We start from the raw sequence: 23,913 nt of genomic DNA, 5'->3' as shown, positions 1-23,913 counted from the left end.
TGTCCTCCTATTCTACTCTAATTGCTATTCTATCAACTGACTATTCACCTTCTAACTACTCTCTATCTAATCACTCCTTTCTATATGCCTTTACAAAATGAAGAGCCGGGGCTTATATAGTGCCCTTAATACAATTCAATGGCTAAGATCAATTTGAGATCAATGGCCAAGATTCAACAATGAAAACCCTAATTAGGGTTTGTTACAACAAACTTAATTCTAACCAATGAAATAATTGTATTAATTGGACACATGTCTTCTCTGGAAAATTCGACCAATGGATAGCTGGGGTAGGTACATCGAAGTTTGTGCCATCTCCCATGAGTTAGGTACATTGAATCTGGACATGCTAAGGTGAACCAATCCGACTGGAGGAGTGATGATTGGGATGCCAACTCATCTAACACTTGGTTGATGCCAATTTGATGTTCCTGAGAAGCTAGCTTTAATTAACTCTTCTGAAACTATCTGCTTCTTCAACAAACCCTTGCTCTGACTTATTTTGTCTTTGATGTGCAGGATGATGATGCACCTCACCTTGGAATGCTGGATTGGAAGAGGTTAGTCATGATGATGCTAGACTGGAGGAGGTCACCCTTATCCTTGCTTGATCTTCTTTGATGAGAACCTGCCAACTTGTAGATCCTCCGGGCTTTGGAGTCGCCATCTTGATACCTACACAACATTTCAAAATTAGTAATATATCTTGAAGTTTAGAAATTAAACTTAAAAGGAAGATTTAAGATTTTAATTAGGAAACTTCATGATAAATCTTGAGTTATCATTTCCTAATTAATCATGCAATACTTAGATTTTTCCAAAACAAATGTCCAAAAATCAAACCTTAAACAAGGGTGTCAAGATGATTTTGCCATACCTCCTCTTGAGTATTAAACTCTAAGAAATTATGTAAAAATAGATGAATTTCGCTAGGCAAAGTGTAGATCAAAGCCTTCTCTTGAACGAATTGCGCCTCCTCTAGCTTGGAAAAGAATAAACTCCACTTCCTTCTAGCCTTCAACACTTGAAAGAAATTCGCTCCAAGCAAGCCAGATTTCGCTCCTCCAATTAGCTCTCCAATTTCGCACTTAAGGAAATGATTGAATGATTTAAAATGTGAAACAAACTCCTCAATATATAGAGCGCTCACCCCTTGCTTCCTCTAGGCCAACTTGGCTAATAAAAGGAGGTAAAAGATAAATAAAATTCCAAAAAGGGGGCCGACTTGGCAAAATGAACGCAAAATAGTGCCTTGAGCCATAGTTTTAAAACTCGTGGACTCGCCACGGACTCGCGAGTCCATGGGAGCCACGAGTCGACTCGCCAGGACTCGCCGAGTCCTGGCGAGTCCATCTGAAAGACTCGCGAGTCTTGTGCAAGGACTCGCGCGAGTCTTTTGCATGGACTCGCGAGTCTTTCAGATGGACTCGTGCGACCTAGAGAAAATGTCATGCAAGCTTTAAAATTGAGTTTAACATGTGAAAAAATTAGGTCTCTCCGTCAGGATTCATATATGGAATATAACATTTAAGTATAAGTGACATTTCCTTTTATCTTTCTTCTTTCTTATACTTTAAGTTATATTCCATATATACTGTCAGGATGTTTGAGAGTGGTTTCGGACCTCCAGGAGTTATAATGCAAAATCTAGTTTTTGGAGGATTCTTCAATTTTCCAGACTTAGTCAGATTTCAGGATCAGGAAGACATTCCAGACTTAGCCAAATTTCAGGGCATTTGAAGATCAAGATGACATTCCAGACTTTAAGTTATATTCCATATATACTGTCAGGATGTTTGAGAGTGGTTTCGAACCTCCAGGAGTTATAATGTAAAATCTAGTTTTTGGAGGATTCTTCAATTTTCCAGACGTAGTCAAATTTTAGGATCTTTCGGCGATGCCCCTTGACCCCAACTTGGGGGCGTTGCCCCGAAACCCCCGTCGAAAAATATGGGGGGAAATTGCGCCGATGGAAGTAGGGAAAATTTAACCTCCGAGTCTGATTAGGCTCCATATAAAAGCATAATTAGCATTGAAGAAATCTTGGTATTATACATTTTAGAGTTGAAAGTTTGAAACTATGAGTATGTGACATGTGTAATGTTTCAATTATGGCTCTTATGTTCTCTAAATGCATTAATTTCTTTATGTTTTTTTGTAAAACTACGGTTTTTTTTTTTGCCGAGTCCTTGCCGAGTCTTTCACGAGTCTTTCACGAGTCCGAGTCCGAGTCCAAATTTTTGGTTTGCCGAGTCCGTGGCGAGTCCGAGTTTTTCAACTATGCCTTGAGCGCTTTATTTTTAATTTTAATTTAATAAAAATTAATTTTAAATGCCTCCAAAGCAAAATTTCGATTTTCACAAGGCTTAAAATTAATTTATTAAATGCCAAAATGCTTTTAATTTAATGCCAATTTAATTTTAATTTCCCAAACGCCTCAACATTAGCAATTTTGGCGATCTAATGCAATTTGGAGAATATCAATTTTTTGAACAAGGCTTAATAAACCTTCATGATGATTTCACCCTGGACCCTCTCTGAGGGTCAGGAGCGATTTTACAATTTTAGCCTTGAATAATTCGCATCTTGACTTCAAAGTTTCCTAGAAGACAAATTGATATCCAATTAAGGCGTTGCACTTCAAATTTTGACACTTTTCATGAGGAAAATAGGTGGAATTGTCAATTTCGCCCTAGACCCTCTCCAAGGGTCAGGAGCGATTTTTTAATTTTAAGCTGGAATCCACCTTAACTTGTTTGTTGAACTCACAATGTCACTTCTAAGATCCATTTCCTTACACTACCAAGTCAATTCATCAACAATTTTGGAGGAAATAATGCCCTTAAAGGCAATTTCGCCCTGGACCCTCAGCAAGGGTCAAGAGCGATTTTCTATTTTTTGCTCAAAATTAGCATTTCTCAACATTCAAAATCTTTTCAAGACATTTCAAATAGGCTTCCTCACTGACTTCCAGACTTAGCTCTATCCAACTTGGGATAAAAAGTGTGATTTTGGTGTTTTTCACCCTGGACCCTCAGCAAGGGTTAGGAGCGATTTTTTAAAATTTTGGCTAGAAATCCTCATTTCCTTGTCTAAAAACTTCTTCACCAAGCTAAATCATGTTTAGGCCTCCAAAATAAGCAAGAAAATCTCTCTTCCAAATTTTTCGCCCTGGACCCTCAGCAAGGGTCAGGAGCGATTTTTGCAAATTGGGCTTAATTCATCATCATTTTTTCTTGAATCTTTGTTCATCACTAGGCAATGACCTTGTTTTAACCACTCCATCCAAACTTGCTTCGTTGTTATAAGGAAAAATGAGAATTTTCAACATTTTCGCTTTGGACCCTCTTTGAGGGTCAGGAGCGATTTTTCATTTTGTGACCAAAATCATCGAGTTTCAAAGGCAAAACATTATTCATCATGCTTTTGGAGGTCTCTTCACCTTAGCCTAACCTTGCCTTAGCACAATTTTGAAGAAAACATGCAGTTTCTGTGATTTTCGCCTTGGACCCTCAACAAGGGTTAGGAGCGACTTTTTGGTTTTAAGCATATTTCTTCATCTTTTGGACTCCAAATTGCTTCTAAGGCACAAAACATCACATCCTCTTCCTATCCACACAAGATTTTGTTTCAATTCCACAAACAAAGGAGAGAATCATGAAAATTCGCTCTGGACCCTTGGCAAGGGTCAGAAGCGATTTTTGTAATTGCCTTCTAAATCTCCATTCCCAACGATCCTTTTTCACTTCAAGGCAATTTAAACATCATTTCGAGCTCATGTCTAGGCTTGTCTTTTATCAAACTTGGATGAAAAGATCATGTATAAGGTTTTTCGCCTTGGGCATTCTCTGAGGGTCAGGAGCGATTTTTGATTTATGCTTGATTTCCTCTTTTGTTGATCATCCAAATTATATTCAACGGGTAAAACATGCTTTCCTTCATCCATTCCAACTATAAAAATCACTTTGACCTTGCAAGAAATGCACATTTGAAAATTTCGCTCTGGACCCTCTCTGAGGGTTAGGAGCGATTTTTGCTACCTGGACCAAAATGCTTCACTTTTCATCTCAAAATTTCCTTGCTAAGGAAGATGTCGTCTTACTTCATGCTATGAATAAGTTCTCATGTCCAAGAAAAGTCAAAAAAATGTGCATACAAAGAATTTCGCTCTGGACCCTCAGCAAGGGTCAGGAGCGATTTTACCTTTCCTGGGCAAAACTCCTTCAATTCATCATCTTCAATCAAGTTTGGATACTTTAACATGCTCACTTCATCCTCTACCATGCCTTTGACATCTCAAATCAATCAAATAAGGCTAGAAATGACCTCTATAAGATTTTTTGCCCTGGACCCTTAGCAAGGGTCAGGAGCGATTTTACCCTTTTAGGCCAAACTGCTTCAAATTTAAGTCGCAAACCACTTCACAAGGCAAAGTCAGGTCATTTTCAAGGCCAGGAACCAGTTAGCAAGTCCATCAAAAACAAGAAATTGCACTCAGGATAAAATTCGCCCTAGACCCTCAGCAAGGATCAGGAGCGAATTCTCTGTTTCAGGCATCACAAAACTTACCTAGGCAAGAACACACAATTTCTCCTTCAAAAATGCTAACACTTAGCCAAACTGGATTTTACCCTAAAAACCTTTATTAGACCTAATCTGAGACCTATTTGACTCCACTGAAAGGCTTACCTCATTTCAATCATCTCAATTCTTCGGGGGGACACTTAACAATTCTTCAAAATTTGACTGGACTCAGCCTGAATGATATCCAAAAGAACCCCTAAGGTTTAGCCCTAGCCCAGGCAGACAACTCACTCACTCAAAACCCTAAAAACAAAGAGAAGAACAAGCAGAGAGAAAGCAACAAACGAAGCGAAAAGCAGGGGTCCCCATTTGCAATGGGGCGATGTGTGAATACGTCACAACAGAACGGTTTTAATAAGTCATGTTACAAAGAATTAGTTAGATTAATAACAATAGAAGGTAATAATATAGATGTTTCTCTTGTTACTTGACAGTGTATAAATAGGGGATATTACATGATGGAATTTGATAGGATTTTGATGGGAAATTGAGTACCGATGAAGGGTGAATCTCCACCTGGAGGTGAATTACATGGATATGATCAAATTTCAATGTCCAGATGGAAGTCGATTTTCCCACATTGGTTGTGTGGTGGTTTTTCAAGGTAAAAACATGAATAAAAGACAGTCCAGCACCTAATATATTATTATTTTGTGACTGATGTGATGTTTGAAGGGCTGGAAGAGCTGATTTGAAGTGCGCCATTGCCAAGTGAGGGTGCGATTTTATTTGAGGCATCCATTGCCTCTCCATCGGAGGTTGCTAGGGCTGAGAAAGGAGGTGCCATGGCTGGTTGAAGTCTGAAACATTTATTTCCAGCCATCATTCACTTGCATGACATTGTTTCCAGCCTCTCATTTGCAGACTAAGACATTACTTCCAGCCATCTATTTGGACAAATACGTGGTGATTTTCAGCTGATTGGGCAAATCGCATTATGTATATGTGTGGCGCCATGATTATGAGAGTTTCCAGCCATTGAAGATCAGTTGCAGAGGCGTTTTCAGACCTCCATACTCAGAAAATCAGACCTGCGACAACATTTTTGACATCAAATTTCCCCATTTTCTGAGTATAGTGAGGTGTATTCAGACTTGAGTGATCAAATCAGACTTGTTCTAAGTCTGAAATTCAGGTTTCTAGAGGGCAAAATGCCCACATTATGATCTAAGTTTCCATTATTTTCAGAAATTGTGCTATAGAATGTTAAAATTCTGATTTTAAACATGAAAATCATTCAAAATCAGAACTTAAGATAATTATGAAAATTGTTTATTTAAGTTATTTTACATGTTATTGACTTCCAGCTTCGTTCAGGTGCTTGTAATGTCCCCTATTTGGTTTAGACCTATTTTAACCATAATTAATCTATTTCTATGCGCTTATGACTTAAATTAACTTGATTGAGTGACAAGTCTATCTGCACATGAATCAAATCTGTAATATTCTATCTTTCTTTAGTCTATCAAGTACTTGCTAATTTATCATACTAGATAATTAATCTTATTCTGATTCATTATAAATCATTTAAATATTTATTAATTACGAGTTATATGAATTATTATGTATTACTGCAGAGCAGTTTCCAAAAGATATTATAATAATTATAATTATTATATTAATATCTATTATTATAACAATATCTATATTTATAACCATTATATTTTTCTTTTTTCTCTTTCTGATCTGCTGTGGCTTTCTTTTATATTCCTCTTCTTATGTCATATTACTTGTATTGAATGAACACTAGTATATTACATTATCAGCATCATATGTATTAACAATATTATATTATATTAATAACCACCTATTATATTTAATAATATTATCAGCCTCGTATTATTACCCGTAGTATTTCTCCCCAGTCAATGTTACTGCTGATGTATTCCCTATTTCCTCTTTTTATATCTGCTCTTATTCTTTTTTACCTTCTTTCATCCGTGCCCCTTTGAATGCATTTGTTTGACATCTTATATCCCTTATAATGGCTGTCTTTTTTGGATGTGCCTCTTCATTAATTAATTTATCATTAGTTAATGCAAATCGTAACTTATTCAAGTTCGCCTTCTTGCAATTAATAATGCATCACACCCTTTGCTGTTTGTTAACAACTGCATCTTTTCTTCATTAGTTAATGCAAATCGTAACTTATTCAAGTTTGCCTTCTTGCAATTAATAATGCATCACACCCTTTGCTGTTTGTTAACAACTGCATCTTTTCATGTATAATTATTGTGGCACACATTTCTTTAATGACCTTGATTAATATAAGTGTGATTCTGATGGCAGGGATGATAGATGGTAATTGGATGCTTATTATGATCATCTTTAGGTTTGTAATCTCAGATCGGTGTATGAACTAATAATGAATATGTAATATTAATAAGAATATTAATAAATATGTAATAATAACAAGAATATTAATAATGAATATTAATAAACGAAGGATACTAATAATAATAAAAAATGGATAATTTTATTAATTGTAAGTAATATTTAGATAAGGGTAAATTGTGGATAATTCTTTAATAGCATTTTGGGAATAATAATAATCTTTTTAATAATAAGAATATACTGAAATGATTAAAGTAATAATGAGCATGATATAAGGGTTATCACACTTAGTTAAATCCTATTTCAAAATGGGGACATTACAGTCTGCCCTGCCCAAAATTGCTTGTCCTCAAGAAATGAGCATGGAGTGTTTCAAGATGATTCGTGATTCGAAATGGCTTTGTAAACACACATGGAATGAACTTGATGTAAGCACATCAAACATGATGTGAAGCATATATAAGACTTACTTTAGAGGAGCACACACATACATGTAGTAATTATGCTGAAAACATGACAGACAAAACATGTAAATAAGCGTATAGCATGAAGCATGAGAGAGGTACACATACAAAATACCCATGCATTTCATGCGTGCCTTTCATTGCTGTATATAGAATTTGATCATGCCATGGATCAGTAAACTAATAAAATCTTAAATTTTTTTCAGAAAACTTGGTTTCCATTTCGTGTAGAATTTGAATAGACTTAACTACTTAAATCAATAGTAAAAACACAAATCTTTCAAAATATTTTGTTAAGATTTTAGCATTTTACCATTCAATGATGTGATCAAAATTCTGTACACAGTTTTCAAAGGCCTGCATGAAATGCAAATCAATATTCTGAATATTCACTCAAATAAATGCAAGGGTAAGGAGGAGAGGGCCAGAATGATCCTCTGATATCAATGATGAGAAGTCGGTATCAATTAGGAAAATTCAATTTCCATTGTGAAGACTGATGGAGCAGTACTACTAAGTCCAAGAGACTCAATAGGAGGCATGTGATGAACTCTTGGGATATGAAAGTCCATAAAATAATAACTCTCAACATTTATCAAATGCCTAGGTACTGAATAAAGTTTCCATAATCTTTGTATATTTATTAGATTAAAATTGGCGTATCTTATTATTTAATGGCCAATATTGTATTTTATAGGTAGATTAGATTTTTTTCTAATTTAGTCTTTTGTGTTCGATTGTTTCTTTGGGAAACATCAACAATGTAATTGCCTATATATGAACATTTCATTCTTTCAATAAATAAAGCAATTACCATTGTCTAATTTGTTTTACATGGTATCAGAGCGGGAAAACATTCTTGGCTCCTAAGAAAATTTTCGAATTTCTTCAAGGTCTATTTTTTCTGTAATTTCTGATCCGAGAAATCACGTGAGATTTTTTGAAAATTTTGCGTCGCGCAACTTCTGTATGGTCTGATCACAAGCTTTTGTGATTTTGGGTGTTCATGGGCCGTTTTTCTAAAGGTATTTTCTTAGATTAAATTTGCAAGCCTCTGTTCTTTTTGCTGTTTGAAGGGTTTGTTTCCAGCCGTGACCTGTTCTTTCTTCTATTCGCATTTGTTTTCAAGTCTCTATATCATACCCACACGATCTCTTTCTAGCGTCGGGGCTGTATTTTTTTTGCCTGCAACTTTGTATGCCCACGCGATAGGACTTTCTTTCCGGTTTTGTGGCTCACGTGACGTCTTGCCGTTCCTGCGACAATTTTTGACCCGCGCTTTGACGCGTTTTAAATTCGCAGGATTTTTTCTCTGCAACTAGTTTTTATTTTGTGTGTTAACAGGGTTCAGTGTTCAATGTCAGGTCTGTGTGCAATGGCAATGCATTTGCTTCCTTTCTTGATGAGTTTTGTTGTTGCAACCTGCAAATTTCTGGATTTTGTTATGGAAGCCTTTGAGTTCGTGTGTTTTTTTCAACTAGGGTTTGTCACGAGTCAAGGAAATCGCAGACCCTTTGGTTACTTGTTCAAGGGTTTCATGATTCATCTCTTCTGAAAATTTCTAAGTCTCTGTTTTTTTCCTTCTGCACAACGAGGGTTTCACAGAAAAATTTTGGGCATCCCGTTTTGACCTAGGGTTTTGTGCCTCCATTTTGAACCTATTTTTTGTGCATTGGAATCCATGCTGGCAGCTTGTAACTTCTTAACCAACCCCTCCATCATTTATGTTCATCTCGTTTTTCATGCCTCAAAAAGTGTGAAAGAGGGTGTCTTTGACCAACATTATGTTGGAAGGTAGTTAGAGATTCAATGGCTGAAACTACAACACCTGGAAGCAACAAATAATGACCATATTTGAATATCGCCACCTTGATACGCTCGTTCTGGGTATGGAAACTCCTACAATAGCTGGACAGGATCAAGACAAATTTGATGAGCGCAATCGGGAGGTTGTGATGCTTATCAAACTTTCAGTTACTGATGATTAGCTACCTCAAGTGTCGTCAGGCAAGACAACTGTAGAGATCTGGACTCATCTAAAGGATCTCCATGAGACATCAAACAAGATCCATGCATTCCTTCTGAAGAACCAACTGTTCTCCATAATGATGCCTGAAAAGATGTCTCTGCAAGAGCATCACACAAACATCAAGGACATCCGTGATTAGTTGGAGGCGATTGGTTGGAAGATGGAGGAAAAGGACATGGTAGTTTATTGAGACGCTCAACATTACCTCAACTAATGTTGACTTTAAGTTTCCAGATCTTTGCAAGAAGCTTCTGCAGCAGGATAGCTAGAAACAGCAGTTTAGTAACATGCTAGTTCATCCTCCACAGAACAGGCCTTCTTAGCTAAATCCATTCCTAAGGATAATGGGAAAACTCAGTCCTCTCAGCAAAAAGGCTCAAGCCACTCCTAGGACAGCAGGCGGAAGGAATTAATGGGCCGGCCATTCAACCAATAATTAATTGTCGTTGACAGCGACACACATGAAGAAAGTACCGCGGAAGAGGCACGAGATGATCAGTTGACGGCAGACTTGGTAGAGTTGTGGGACGTGTCGGTCACGCAGTACATGCAAAGGAAGGCTCAGTAGAGAGCCGTCTCTGAAGGCACGATACGTGGTGAACTCACCGTCAGCACTCTCGTCTTTGACCTGCTCGGAAGTATTCCAAGGTTACTCACCAGAAATTTGATTGCACTTCAAGACCGAAGGGAGGAAACTGCACGGGAACTCCGTCGGCAACAAGTACTCCAAAGGTACGAAGAGCGGAACCGTAGGGAGGAAGAGGAGAGGGAGACAAGCCGACGCCGTACCACTGGCTCTTAATGCCCCTACGGCCAAACAAAGACAAACATACCACTGCCACCGAAGGAGTAGACGAGGGAACTGTACGGAGATCTCTCTGTATAAAAGAACAAGTCGAGCGGAGACGACGGCTAAGGGAGGTTGCTGACTCGAAGAGCCCTGGGAAACGTAGCAGAAGTCGGAGTGTGAGTCAGAGTCGTAGTCGGGAGAGACAAAGGCCGTGTACGTGGAAGGAGTTGGCAGAGGTCGCCAGGAACCTGCCACTTCCAGAAGTAGCAGAGGAAGATCTCGTCGACCAGGCCCCACACTCAACGTCGAATGAAGAAGACTTTGGAGCCGAGTCGCAGAGCAACCCGTCAGAGTATTTTGAACAAGGAGAGGAGGCAGTACGGGACCTGCACGAAGAGGTCGCCAATATTTTTGAAGCAACATTATCCGACATCAAGAATTTGTCCTTGTTAGAGGAAACCAAAATAGGAGGGTCAGATCCAGAAACCCCGAGAAGGAGGGACTATAGGAGCGAGGGTGACCAAAGCCCTGCAGACAAGGGTCCAACCAGGTCAAGAGCGTACGGTACCTTCCAGAAACATAATACCTTCCGGGCATATAGTAACCTCCAAGCGCTACATAAAACCCTCCAAACAAAAACAATGGCACACACCCCGGAGAAACAAAAGCTTCCAAAATTCATGGGCGACGGGTCGGAGGATCCCATACGACATTTTAAGACATGCGTGACCATTTGGGAGGCAAATGGCCAGGACGACCAGGATTACTGGTTGAAGGCATTTTGAGCCACTCTGCGAGGAATAGCAATTGATTGGTATACAGACCTAGATGCCCAGTATAAAACGTCCTAGAACAATCTGAAGAAGGCTTTCCAAGAGGAGTTCAAACTCCTACGGGATGACAATAAAATTGTGGCCGAGATTTACAATACCAAGCAGGGAAAAAGTGAAAGTGTGCGGGCATATAATAGAAGGCTGAGGGAACTACTCAACAAGATGGAGAACAAGTCGGCTGATGGCCTCAAGAAGAGATGGTTTGTTGAGGGACTGGTACCGTCTCTCAGATGGAAGATGAAGGTGGTCCCTCCGCCCTCGTATGACGAAGCATACAACCGTGCGATGGATATTGAAAGTAAAAATAAGACATCCCGAGGGAAGAGTCAGGTGAGCGATGGTGACAGTACGGATGAAGACAGCGATGGGGAGTCCAAAACTATGCAAGCGCTCCGAAGGGATGTGATGAGGATGATGAAAGAACTAAAGGCTGACAAAGAAAGTGGCAAAGAAGGAAAGGAACTATGGTGCACCGACGACAAGACAGAAGGGCACACTAAGGGGAGTTGCCCTCGTAAAGCTTTTTGTGGCATCTGCCAAGTAATGGGACATTCCATTAAGGAATGCCCATACAATTTAAAAGCACGGAGCACACAAGTGCTCTACGCCCAACCCGACCAAGTCACACCGCCAGTGACACCTCCGAAGCCGGCAGCAAACTCTAACGCCTCTCCTGGAGGGTACCGAAACAACCGGCGGGGTAACAACAAGTCCAATAATAACACGCCAAGGAGTAGAATCCAATACGATGCAAAGGGACGACCCATGATCCAATGCCGTAAATGCAACAAATGGGGTCACTTTGCGCGGGAATGTCAAAATGGAGATGACGCAAAAAGTTTGATGTGCAAATGGTGAGGTCCGGGGAATCATGAGGACACAGAGTGTCCAAAGCAAAAAGGGGTGAATATGTTGGAGGTAGAAGAATCGGAGGAAGGCGTACTGGCAATCACAAGATTGCAAAACAAGAAAGCCAAGTATCCTGACCCTCGCACGGAGAAGGAAAGACTCGAGGAAGCCAGGGCAGATATTGAGCAGGCGATGGCAAAAGAACGAAGGGCCTCGCACCCGGCTGCCAGTACCCCACTTCGGTCATGACCGGAGAAAACTATCATTAAGCAGATGTTATAGACCACCATACCCGTACGGGTATCCGGCCTTCTGTAGGTCATGCCACAGTTGAGAATGGCCCTGACAAATGCAGTCGGTGACATCATCGTTGGCCAGGAACACCGGACAGCGACGGAACCACCTAGTGCGGCTCCAATGAAGGAACCTGGTACGGATGCCATGAACCCTATGCTGCTCATGGTAAGCATTGGACAAAAACCTGCCGTGGTGGAGATGGACATAATGGGCCAGAAGCTCACAAACACCATTGTGAATGGCGGGTATGGAGTCAATGTGCTATCGGAAGAAACTTGGAGAGGTCTGGGCAAGCCCACCCTCTGGCCACCAACATTTCACCTCGTCGATGCGGATCAGCACAGCATCAAACCCCTCGAGACTCTAATGGCACAAAAGGTGGTGATCAGAACACAACAATTCCTCCTAGACTTCATAGTCATTCCACTAGAGAGAAAAGCGTACATTGCCCTCCTAGGAAGGGATGGTTGATCATGGCTCGAGCCAATCATAACTGGAAGAAGAATACACTCTCAATCGAGAGTGAAGGTCATAAGTATGTGATTGATCTGAGGAATCATTCCGTCAGTGAAGAGCTTGCGTCGTCTGACTCCGACTCGGAGGACTCAAATAGATGGGAGTGGGGTTCCGAAGGAGACAAAGGAGGGAAGGAACCCAACGAAGGAGTGTTGGAACTAGACGGATGCTCCGAAGATGGAACTAGTTCACTGGCCGAACTCTTCCATTGGCAGATGGAGGACTACAAGGTCTTCCACCCGGAGTGCCACATGCTGCAAATATGCGAGTTTGGGGAATCAAGTGGCGGTATGGAAGAACAGTTATTCCCACCGGAGTACGGTAGGTACCAAGAGGGAATGGCACGGGTGGATGACACACCAGCCCACCAGTTTGAACGAGACAAACCCATCAAGTACAAGGAAAGGGATGTGAAAAAAACCAATCTAGGCAAGGACGAGGACCCGCAGGTGATACTCGTAGGGGATGACTGGAACCCCGTACTGAAGGCGACACCTTTCAAGATATTTCTGGAATACAAGGACGTCTTTGCCTGGACCTACAAGGACTTGAAGGGGGTACCACCGAAATTGTGCATACATCGCATATCCCTCGTACCAGGACCCCAACCCATACGAAGGAGACCGTACAGGATGAACAAGAACTATGCAGCCAAGGTGAATGAGGAAATCAACAAAATGTTGGAGGCTGGGATCATATTCAAAGTGGAAACATTTAAAAAGTGTTGTCAAATAAAAGAATTAAAACAATTGATAAGAGACGAGATATTAAAAATAAGAAGAAAAGAGCATATGGAGGAGATAAAAAAGGCAAAGGTTGGCGAGTATTAAAAAATTAAAGTGCAAGGCAAAAGTAAGGGAAATAAGTGAGGAAAAAATACAATTAATAAAGAGGCAATTGTTTTATAAAAAATTAATGAAATATTTAAGCCTAAGCCTAACCCTGAAAAGACCAAATGATTATTTAAAACCCCATAGAGCTTATTTGTACACAGCACATAGGCAGAATCGAGATAGAGAAAGAGCCTATCGAAGAAAAAATTGCAAAGACAAAAACAAATGCCAAGCAAGGTCGTACAGGTCCATACACATCACGCCAATACAAGCACAAACGGTACAGAAGCCAGAAAATCCATATGGCCTTGACAGACCGTACAACCGTACAACGTACAGCCTGACGAAGGAAGAGTGAGGAGTCCGTACGTCGGTGATAGCCCGTACGGTGTACAGCCAGGCGAGACAGGGAAAAGGCACTACGGCATGCGGCCTGCAGACAGGGGGTATGTTGATCACTCGTACAGCGTACGACAGTCGAGGGAGTGTCTGAGTTATCCGTACGGCGTACGATTGGCAAAGAAGGGAGTCTGACATTGCATGTACGGTGTACGGCCTGCAAGGGGAGGAATCCATACGTGGAAGAGAGGAATACCATACGGCGGAACATTGCACCCACAGGAAACTAAGTCGTACGATCTTGTACGGTTACCAGCAGATAAAGGAGAAAGACTATACGATCAGAAAACGAACATACCGTACGTGCAAGATCTGTACAATCCCCTCCTCCACGACATTTGTACACGCAAGGAGCGGTTGTATAAAAAGTTTGAGGGTATCTATGCAGAGATTCGTGCCATCCGTGTGAAGCTAAGTGAAGAGTTGGCGCAGGTTGAAGAGGTCGTACGACCAGGGAACGGAAGTGCACGAGTTAATCTATACGGTGTAGAGGCAACAATTGGTCCAATGGTCCATACCAATTGGCGGGTTGCAAACCGTTATAATAATGGTCAAGGACGAGAAAAAGACAGGACAACGCGGCAAAGCAGTTGCAGTGCAACCATGACAGCTACAGATCCAGCCAACGATAGCAAGAAAGCCAAAATCAGGCCAAAAGTGCAGAAGGATCCAAAGGGAATCACGGCGGAGAATGTAGCCTTTGAGTGTGTGATGGGCAACGAATGTCGTACTTGGTGGGAGGAAACTTCCCCCGACCATGTGATAAAGGACTCCCTCAGAAAAACTGAGGTAGACCATGCCATCCAGATGCCGACATTCAACATTAAGGATTTTGAGTCAGTGCTACAGACTATGGTATCCGGATACAACTGCCAGGAAAGGGCTTCCATCATTCAGTTCCAGGGCTGCACAGTATGAGTCTCATTCAAATTGGCAGATTTCATGAGGGTATTGGGTATACCCGAGAAGGGAGCATCTGCAACGAAACCAGCCAAGAAGCTCACCAAGGAAAAGAATAAGTGGTTGTTGGATTTGGTATGCAGAGATGACCTCACAGAAGAGCAATGGAAAAGCGCCTGGTCTGACAGTAGGGGGTTGAAGCGTGCGTTTATCGCACCAGGAGAATGCAGAATCTTGGACTTGGTAAAAAGTCGCCTCACAAGGTAGGGGGTTGAAGCGTGCGTTTATCGCACCAGGAGAATGCAGAATATTGGACTTGGTAAAAAGTCGCCTCACAAGAGCCAGTCGGGCATCCGACATAGCCGTCTGGATGATAGGGTTAATGAATAGGATTAAGTGTGGCAAAGTGTACAACTGGGGGCAACTTTTGGCGGAAAGAATTCATGATTTTCTCAAGCTAAAACACAAGACATTTTACATGTGCTGCCATGCCATCAGCCTATTCATGGATGTCGTACGTCTGCAAGTACTACCAGAAATGTGGGGACTTTCGAACCGCGTGAAAGGGTGGAACCTAATAAGCCGACCATGTACTATTATGCCCATCTGGACACACTTGGTGAGACCGCGCAACCGACAAAGAGGAGGAAGCTAGACGTATCTGTAGAGGTTGAAGATGATAGCAGTACCGAAGATTCTGAGGAAGAGGCCGAAGAGACTGAGGAGCAAGAGAGTGGCGATGAGGGGTTCCGTATGGCACCACACACAACGGGAGAGGATGAAGGGGAAGCTGAATCGCAGCAACAGGAAGAGGAGGAAGAGGAAGAGCAGCATGGAGGGCTACGGGCACAGTGGAAGAACATGCGGGTGAAATTTACACCCTCAAAATTATCCTCTTCAGCACACTTGGTACCACAGGAAGCACTTACAGTAGCCAGTCCGGTCAGAGACATATGACAAGTAGGGGTGTCGTTCCGGAAAATCAATCAAGGAGAACCATCGGCACAACGGCAGGTGTCAATGCCGCAAATAAGTTTAGTTGTACTTGAGTCGCAAGTTGTACCAGCCATGGATCGTACCAGTATGGCAAACCGGACGATGGCAGAGGAGGTCGTACAGCATAGTCCGAATGAAATTGCTCAGGAGATGGTCGTACCAGGGGAAGAAGAGGTAGTCGTACAGGGATTTGGTACTAGTACGGCAGGTTCAGTTACTGCCACAACAGGTACTAGTATGGTACCAACATGTACTAGTACGACATGTACTAGTATTGTACCACCATGTACTAGTATGGTACCAGCAGAGAAAGATGAGTCAAGGGATGTACCGATGATGGGAGATGGTCTGGAGGAGTTGGCAGTACTAGAGACACTAACGGATGAGGATATAGATGCATCGTTGGACGGGTGGCTGGGGCAGTTTGCACTCACACCTCACCCTTCCCCCTCGCCTTCACCACACGCCATGGCCGTTGGACCGAACCAAACACAGAACAGGACCACCCCTATCACAAATCAGGATGAGAGGATGTCTGCTGAGGAGCAGAATAGAGCAACAAGAAATGGTGGACAGAGCCCGAGGATCCTCAATGTTGGGGAAAGTAGGCTAGAAGGACTACTGGCAGGACTTCACCTCACTCCACCAGATCCTAGCGATCCAGCAGGCTCGCTCCAACGGTTCTTTGGGAGCTACAGGGGATTTCAGATGTAGCACGTGGAATGCAACAGTTGACTGGGCAGATGGATGTGGGCAACTCCGCCGATGCTAAGAAACTGCGCCACTTCATGACTTCTGGATGTGCAGACGAGTTTGCGCACCACTTCGAGCAGCAGGGGTGGCCAACCAGTAGTACATCGGTGATGGTACTAAGTGCATGCGACTAGTGGAAGGAGTGGGCACCTTGGGTGCCACCTTGCGCGGTATGGAAAGATCCTTCTGGGATCTGTACCTGCAGATGCGATAGACCAGCAGGCTCAGCGGCTGTATGTGGCAAAACTAGAGAAGGAAGGGGAGAAGCATGCACAGCTAGCGATAGCAGAAAAGAACTTGCGAGATGAGCTAGAAACGAAGGTGACTACTTATGAGGCTCGTTGCAGCATGCAGAAGGAGGTGCAATTACTGGCAGCAAAGGTGGTCAAGCTTACCTTGCAGATAGAGCAAAAAGACAAAAAACTATTGGAAGTCACGCACATGGTGAAAAAGGCACGAGAACGGCAGTTGGTAGCAGAGAAGAACCTTCGGCTTCACACAGGGCAACAACCTTCTCCTTCGACCACTACAGGGACGCTTCCTCCCCCTTCTCAATCCTAGTCTTTTGTTTTGTATTCCAGCTCCTATTGTCTTAGTCGTCTGGAAGACAACTACTTTTTGGGGGGACTGATGTTAGGGGTCAATAACACATGTTAGTTTGTAGTTGGGATGGGTGTTTATGTTTATGTTTATGTTTATGTTTGAGTCTCCGAGAGGTTCCCGTGGGGTAGTTGGTAGTTAGTGACAGTTGGCAACTTGGCCAACCGTCGAGTCTATATATGATTCGGATGGAACCTCAGCAAGGATGTGTTGTGACGTTTTCACACATCGCCCCATTGCAAATGGGGACCTCTGCTTTTTTTTCTTTTTAGGGTTTGTTTTCAGGTCTTTTAGGGTTTTGTCCGTTAGCCTTTGCATTTTGAGTGTCGCCAAGGGGATCAAATGGATAGCAAGTCCTGCTTGAGTGATGTCCTGATCCTGAAATCTGGCTAAGTCTAAAGGTCCTAATCCTGAAATTTGACTAAGTCTGGAAATTGAAAAACCTCCAAAAACTAGATTTTGCAATATAACTCCTGGAGGTTTGAAACCACTCTCAAACATCCTGAAAGTATATATGGAATATAACTTAAAGTATAAGAAAGAAGAAAGAAGGAAATGTCACTTAAATGTTATATTCCATAAAAATTATCCTGATAGAGAGTTCAAAAAGTCAAATTTCGCTCCTGTCCTTCACTGAGGATCCAGAGCGAATTTCGCTTCTGACCCTCTCAGGAGGACCAAGGCGAATCGCTCCTGTCCCTCACCAAGGGTCCAGGGCGAAAAGGCTTATTTGAGTCATTCCTGACCTTGTTTGGTCAAATTGGAACATCAAAGGCATGGTGGAGGACGAAATGAACGTGATAGAGCATCCAGACTTGATTAAAGACAATGAAATGATGGAGTTTTGCCTAGAAGGGTAAATTCGCTCCTGTCCCTCTCCAAGGGACCAGGGCGAAAAACATATTATCTGGCCTTTCTCTCCAAGATTGGACAAATCTAAGCCAAGGCGCAAGTTTGAAATGATGTTTGAAATGCCTTGAGGTGGAATTAAGATGCAAGGATTACAAATTTTGATGACAATTTGCAAATTCGCTCCTGTCCCTCTCCAAGGGTCCAGGGCGAAATTTCTAAGTGTGCCCATTTACCTTACATTTTGAGATGATATTTTCGTTTCCAAGATTCAAAAGGGAGTGAAGTGTGATGTTCTACGCCTTGAGGGTAATTTGAAGATTGAAGCGATCAAGAATTTGCACAAGGACTCAAAAGCGCTTCTGTCCCTCACCAAAGGTCCAGAGCGATTTTTACAAAATCAACAATTTCCCTCCAAGATTACGCTAAGGCAAGGTTGTGCAAGATGAGAAATGTCTTCTAAAACATGGTGAACAAAGATTTGACTTCAAAGTTTTTGATAATCCTAGGCTAAAATGCAAAAGTCGCCCCTGTCCCTCACTGGAGGACCAAGGCGAAAATCTTTAAAACACCTATTTTGCCTTGCAAAAGCAAAGTAAACGTGTATGGAATGGATGAAAGAGATCATTACTTACCCCACAATGAGAGTTGGCGATTAAACGATGAAAGATTAAGAGCAAAAGTGAAAAATCGCTCCTGTCCCTCTCCAAGGGTCCAGGGCGAAAAAGTCTTAAAGGCACCTTCCTCCTAGAGATCAAGTGAAATCAAACTCAAAGCTCCAATTAAAAATGCCATTTAGATGCCTAGATGAAGTTTTGGCAATTAAAAATGAAGGATTAAGGCCAAAATTGAAAGTTCGCTCCTGTCCCTCTCCAAGGGTCCAGGGCGAAGTTATTGGCATTCTTTATTTTTACCATATTTGAGCGTTGATATCCTCCAAAATTGCATTAGATGTCAAACTTGCCAACTTCGAAATATTTGAAAAAATTAATTAAATTGGCATTTAATAAAGAACATATTGGCATTTAATAAATTAATTTTGAGCCTCAAAAAATCGAACTTTTATTGTGGAGGCATCTAAAATTAATTTTGGATTTAAATAATTAAAAGATTAAAGGTTGAGCGCACAAGGCATTATTTTGTCTTTATTTATCAAGTCGGCCTACTCCTTTTGAGGTTTTATGTATTATTTCACCTTTTATTTGCTAGGTCGGCCTCATGGGTAAGTGGAAGGTGAGCGCTCTATATATTGGAGGTGTTGTTTCACAATTCAAATCATTCAATCATCCTTTAAAGTGCGAATTTGGAGAGCTAATTGAAGGTGCGAAATCTAGCTGGAGTGGAGCAAATTTCTACCAAGTGTGGAGACTAAGGAGGGCGAAATTCATCTTGAAGGCTATTGGAGAGGCGAATTTCTTGCTAGATTGGAGGATAATTTCTAGACTTTTGAAGGCAAGTTTGAAGGTGAATTTCCAGATTTTGGAGAAGCTAGTGGAAGGTGAAGCTCTTTTGAAGGCTAAAGGAGGCGTACTTCATCCAAGGGAGGGCTATAAATCTTGCCCAACAAAATCTGGTCCTCTTCCTTCATTTTTCAAGGTTTTGTACTTAAATACTCAAAGGAAGGTATGAAGAATTACTTTTTTGAAGTTCTTATTCAAGACTTATTGTGATCCCATTGCAATTTTGTAAAGTCTAAGTCTTGAAGATCCAAATTCCATTCATTATTAATTTGAAAATGTGTAATTCTTGATTTAACATGACTTTTTTCAAATTAATATCTTAAGTTTTACCTTTGAAAGGTCTTAAATTTCATGCTTTAAGGTTTGATGCTCAAAAGACTAACTTTAATATTTTGTGTAGACATCAAATGGAGATCCCAGAGTTGGAAGATCAAGCAAGGACAAGGGCGACCTCATCCAGTCTAGCATCAACAAGGATGGCTTTCTTCGATCAAACATCAACGAGGGCAACTTCTTCCAATCCAGCATTCCAAGGTGAGGTACATCATCATCTTGCACATCAGAGACAAAAGAAGTCAGAGCAAAGGGTTCGTTGAAGAAGCAGATAGTTTCAGAAGAGTTAATTAAAGCTAGCTTCTCAGCAACATCAAGTGAGTATCAACCAAGTGCCAAATGAGGTGGCATCCCAGTCATCACTCCTCCAGTCGGATTGATCCACCTCAGCATGTCCAGATTCAATGTACCTAACTCATAAGTGATGGCACAAACTCCGATGTACCTACCTCGGCTATCCATTGGTCGATTTTTCTAGAGAAGACATGTGCCCAAGCAATACAATTATTTCATTGGTCGAGCATTAAATGTTATGTAATGGTTGTAACAAACCCTAATTAGGGTTTTCATTGCTGAATCTTGGCCATTGATCTCAAATTGATCTCAGCCATCGAATTGTATTAAGGGCACTATATAAGCCCCGACTCTTCATTTTGTAAAGACAGTTAGAAGCATTTAATAGAATAGAGTTAGTGAATAGAGAGTAGTTAGAAGATGATTAGCAGTTGATAGAATAGCAATTAGAGTAGAGTAGAGAGAGAAGGCAAAGATTGTTGCCAAGATGTTGTTGTAAGAGACTTGTAAAACTTCATTGAAGAAATGGTGAAATTTATGGGTCGATTCGACAATTTGCATGGTCTCTATACTTCTCATACTTGATTTCATGTTATTAGATGAGTGGAAGAAATGTGCTTGATTGATGGTGAAATTCGTATATCCATACTACTAGCAGTTTGTTGATTGCAGACTTGCCTTGTGTAGTCAACTAGAATCATTCAGCTTAAGCTTAACTTCAATTGTCGCTTCTTCATTGATATGCATTAGCCTAATGGTGTCTATGCCTGCAGTGATGATTTGAACATCATAAAGCTTTCCTTCGAAGATCGCACTAACCTTGTGGAGATGGTCCTGGGATGTCAAAACAAGACTTAGTTAGAATTTCATCAAAGCTCAATCATTGCTCTTACATTCTTAGTATTAGGATTAGATTATTTCCTCACCCTCATCTTTTTTCCTTTTTTTCAAATCTAAGGCAGAAAAATCCTGTGTTCCAGCAATATTCAAAGCAAATCAGAAGTTCAGTCATCAAGTGTAAGTCCCCTTGTGATTCTAGCAAATCACATCATACCACAGAGAGCTTATCCACACGTAGAGATCCTACAGCAAAGAACCTTGAAGTCACCCTGATTGATCCTTTTCGCGATATCTTCAGCATTCAGAGGCTTTACTCAAGAGAGGATAAGGTACCCTTGGGTATTTTATTCTGTGTTTGATAGTGTACAAAATACACGTCAACAGGATGGTATTGTACCGACATATTCTTGAGAATTCAATAAAGATATCATTCTTCTGGTATAGTTGTTTGTTGTTGTTACTTATGCTTTGATATATGAATGTTCTGTTACATGAATAGTTGGTACGTGTGGGAAATCCTTGTTTTATCCGTGAGTTTACCAACCTCACATTAAAGACTAAACACTGGTTTGTGACTAGATCTATTGGATTGGATCTTTTTTTTAAATGTAATGGTTCCCGATTCATAAAATTAGAGGTTTCATCCTTCTTGTGGTGGAAACCCAAATTTTTCACCATTACAGTTTGGATCCTAGATGCCAAGCGCACAAAGTTGGATTCTAAGAGTCAAAAACTCATGTTCACCAGGTACAGTGACAATCACAAATCTTACTAGCTGATTGATGTAGACATTGATCGTCTCATATTTAGTCGGGATGTTGTTTTTGATGAAGAATGAGGACCTTTTCCGGTCTCTCCTCCTGTTTTGAGCTTTGAGAATCAGCCTCTAAGGATTTGGGTGTTCGTCTTCCCTTAGGTCCACCTGATGGGAGGGATTCAACAAACTCTAAAGTTGTGGAGTCTCTACAACATGTTGTTGCACCACCCAACTTTCCTCAGGAGAATCCTAAGCAGTATCCTAATGACTTTGTTATTGATATTCTTGGTTATGTTGATCCACCTCTTTTAAATGTTGACACTTCCACTCTCTGGCCTAAGTGGTGGGCCAAGACTATTGATGATCTTCATGGTGATGAACTAATTGAGGGTAGATTGTCTAGAAACAAGCACAAACAGCAACATACAATTAATTTTGCTCTCATGGCCAACATTCACAGTGTTTATGAGCCTCAGACATATTCAGAGGCTAAAGGTATAACTAAGTGGGAACAAGCTATGGAGACTAAACACCATAGTCTTCTTAAGAACAACACTTGGGTCCTCCCTGATCTTCCACCCGGGAAGAATCCCATTGGTTGCAAATGGGTGTATAAAGGTAAGTATAAAGCTGATGGAACCCTTGATAAGTATAAGGCTCGGCTAGTTGCTCGGGGGTTCTCACAAAAAGAAGGCATTGACTATGAGAAGACTTTTGCTCCTACAGCCAAAATGAGCACAATTCGGCTTGTCCTTGCCATGTCAGCCCAGTTTGGTTGGAAAGTCCATCAAATGGACGTCAAGAGTGCATTTCTCAATGGTGAGTTGCAGGAATAAGTCTATATGATGCAACCTCCAGGATTCAAGGTTGTCGATAAAGAACATCGGGTATGCAGACTGGTGAAAGCACTCTATGATCTAAAATAGGCTCCTCGGGCTTAGTACATAAAAATTGATAAGTACCTCAGTGATCAAGGTTTTCAAAGGAGTCCTTCCGATTCCAATTTGTATGTCAAAACTACTGGTGGTGATATTCTTGAGCTTGTCATCTATGTTGATGATCTAATTATCACTGGTACTTCAACACTTTTGATCGAATAGATCAAACAAAGTTTGTGCCAGTCCTTTGACATGATAGACTTGGGACTTCTGCATTACTGCTTACGTGTTGAGGTTTGGCAGACTGATGGCAGTATCTTTATCTCTCAGTCGAAGTATGCCAGGAGTCTACTTGATAAGTTTCGGATGCAAGATTGCAAACCTGCCTCTACACCTATGGAAAAAGGGCTGAAGTTGTCAGCCAATTCAGATTCACATGTGGTGGATGAGTCCTCGTTTAGGCAACTAGTGGGCAGTCTCATCTATCTCACTGCCACTAGACCTAGCCTCAGTTATGCAGTGAACTACATCTCTCGCTTCATGACAACTCCTAAAGTTGATCACTGGGTTACAGTGAAACGTGTGCTGAGATATGTGAAGGGCATTTCTAACTATGGCATTTTGTATGGCAGAAGCAAAGATCCTAGACTTATTGGTTTCACAGACCCAGATTGGGTAGGTTCTGTTGATGACAGAAAGTCTACATCTGGGTATGTCTTCATTCTAGGAACACGTGCAGTCACATGGACTAGCAAGAAGAAGCAAGCAGTAGCTTTTCCCTCGACCGAAGCAGAATATCGAGGAATAGTGAAAGCAGCTTGTGAGGCAGTTTGGCTTCCAAGGATACTTTCTCACATGCAAATGTCTCAAACAAGTTCTTCACCCCTCTTCTATGACAATCAAGGGGTGCTCAAACTTGCCAAAAATCCAATCTTCCATGAGTGAACCAAGAATGTTGAGCTTCATTGTCATTTCATCCGCAACCTTGTCAAAGATGGATCAATTCAATTGCAATATGTTCCAACTGAGGATTAGACTGTAGACATCCTCACCAAGTCTCTGAGCCCAGACAATTTTGCAAAGTTTAGGGGGCAACTTTGTGTAGTTGACAAATTGACCATTAAGGGAGGGTATTAAATTAATATTAGCATATCTTATTATTTAATGGTCAATATTGTATATTATAGGTAGATTAGATTTGTTTCTAATTTAGTCTTTGGTGTTTGATTGTTTCTTTAGAAAACATCAACAATGTAATTGCCTGTATATGTATATTTCATTCTTTCAATAAATTAAGCAATTACCATTGTCTAATTTGTTTTACA

General features: G+C 41.1%; 1 protein-coding gene across 7 annotated transcripts in view; it reads right to left on the bottom strand.

The window, feature by feature from the left end:
- The window catches only part of LOC131027166 (uncharacterized), a 183,713-nt gene that overhangs the window by 21,250 nt on the left and 138,550 nt on the right, over positions 1-23,913 (bottom strand). For 5 of the 7 annotated variants that reach the window (XM_057957159.2, XM_057957162.2, XM_057957161.2 and 2 more), the window contains one exon: positions 538-675. The exons of the other annotated variants lie outside the window; for them this stretch is intronic. In XM_057957159.2, the coding sequence (XP_057813142.2) occupies positions 566-675 (110 nt within the window). In that variant the 3' untranslated portion in view covers positions 538-565. The remainder of the gene's footprint in view (positions 1-537; positions 676-23,913) is intronic. 7 annotated transcript variants of the gene reach the window in all.

This window comes from Cryptomeria japonica, chromosome 10 (assembly GCF_030272615.1).
Source record: "Cryptomeria japonica chromosome 10, Sugi_1.0, whole genome shotgun sequence".
NCBI lineage: Eukaryota > Viridiplantae > Streptophyta > Pinopsida > Cupressales > Cupressaceae > Cryptomeria > Cryptomeria japonica.
Note: the sequence above shows the minus strand (reverse complement) of the source record. Positions and strands in the feature narration are given on the sequence as shown.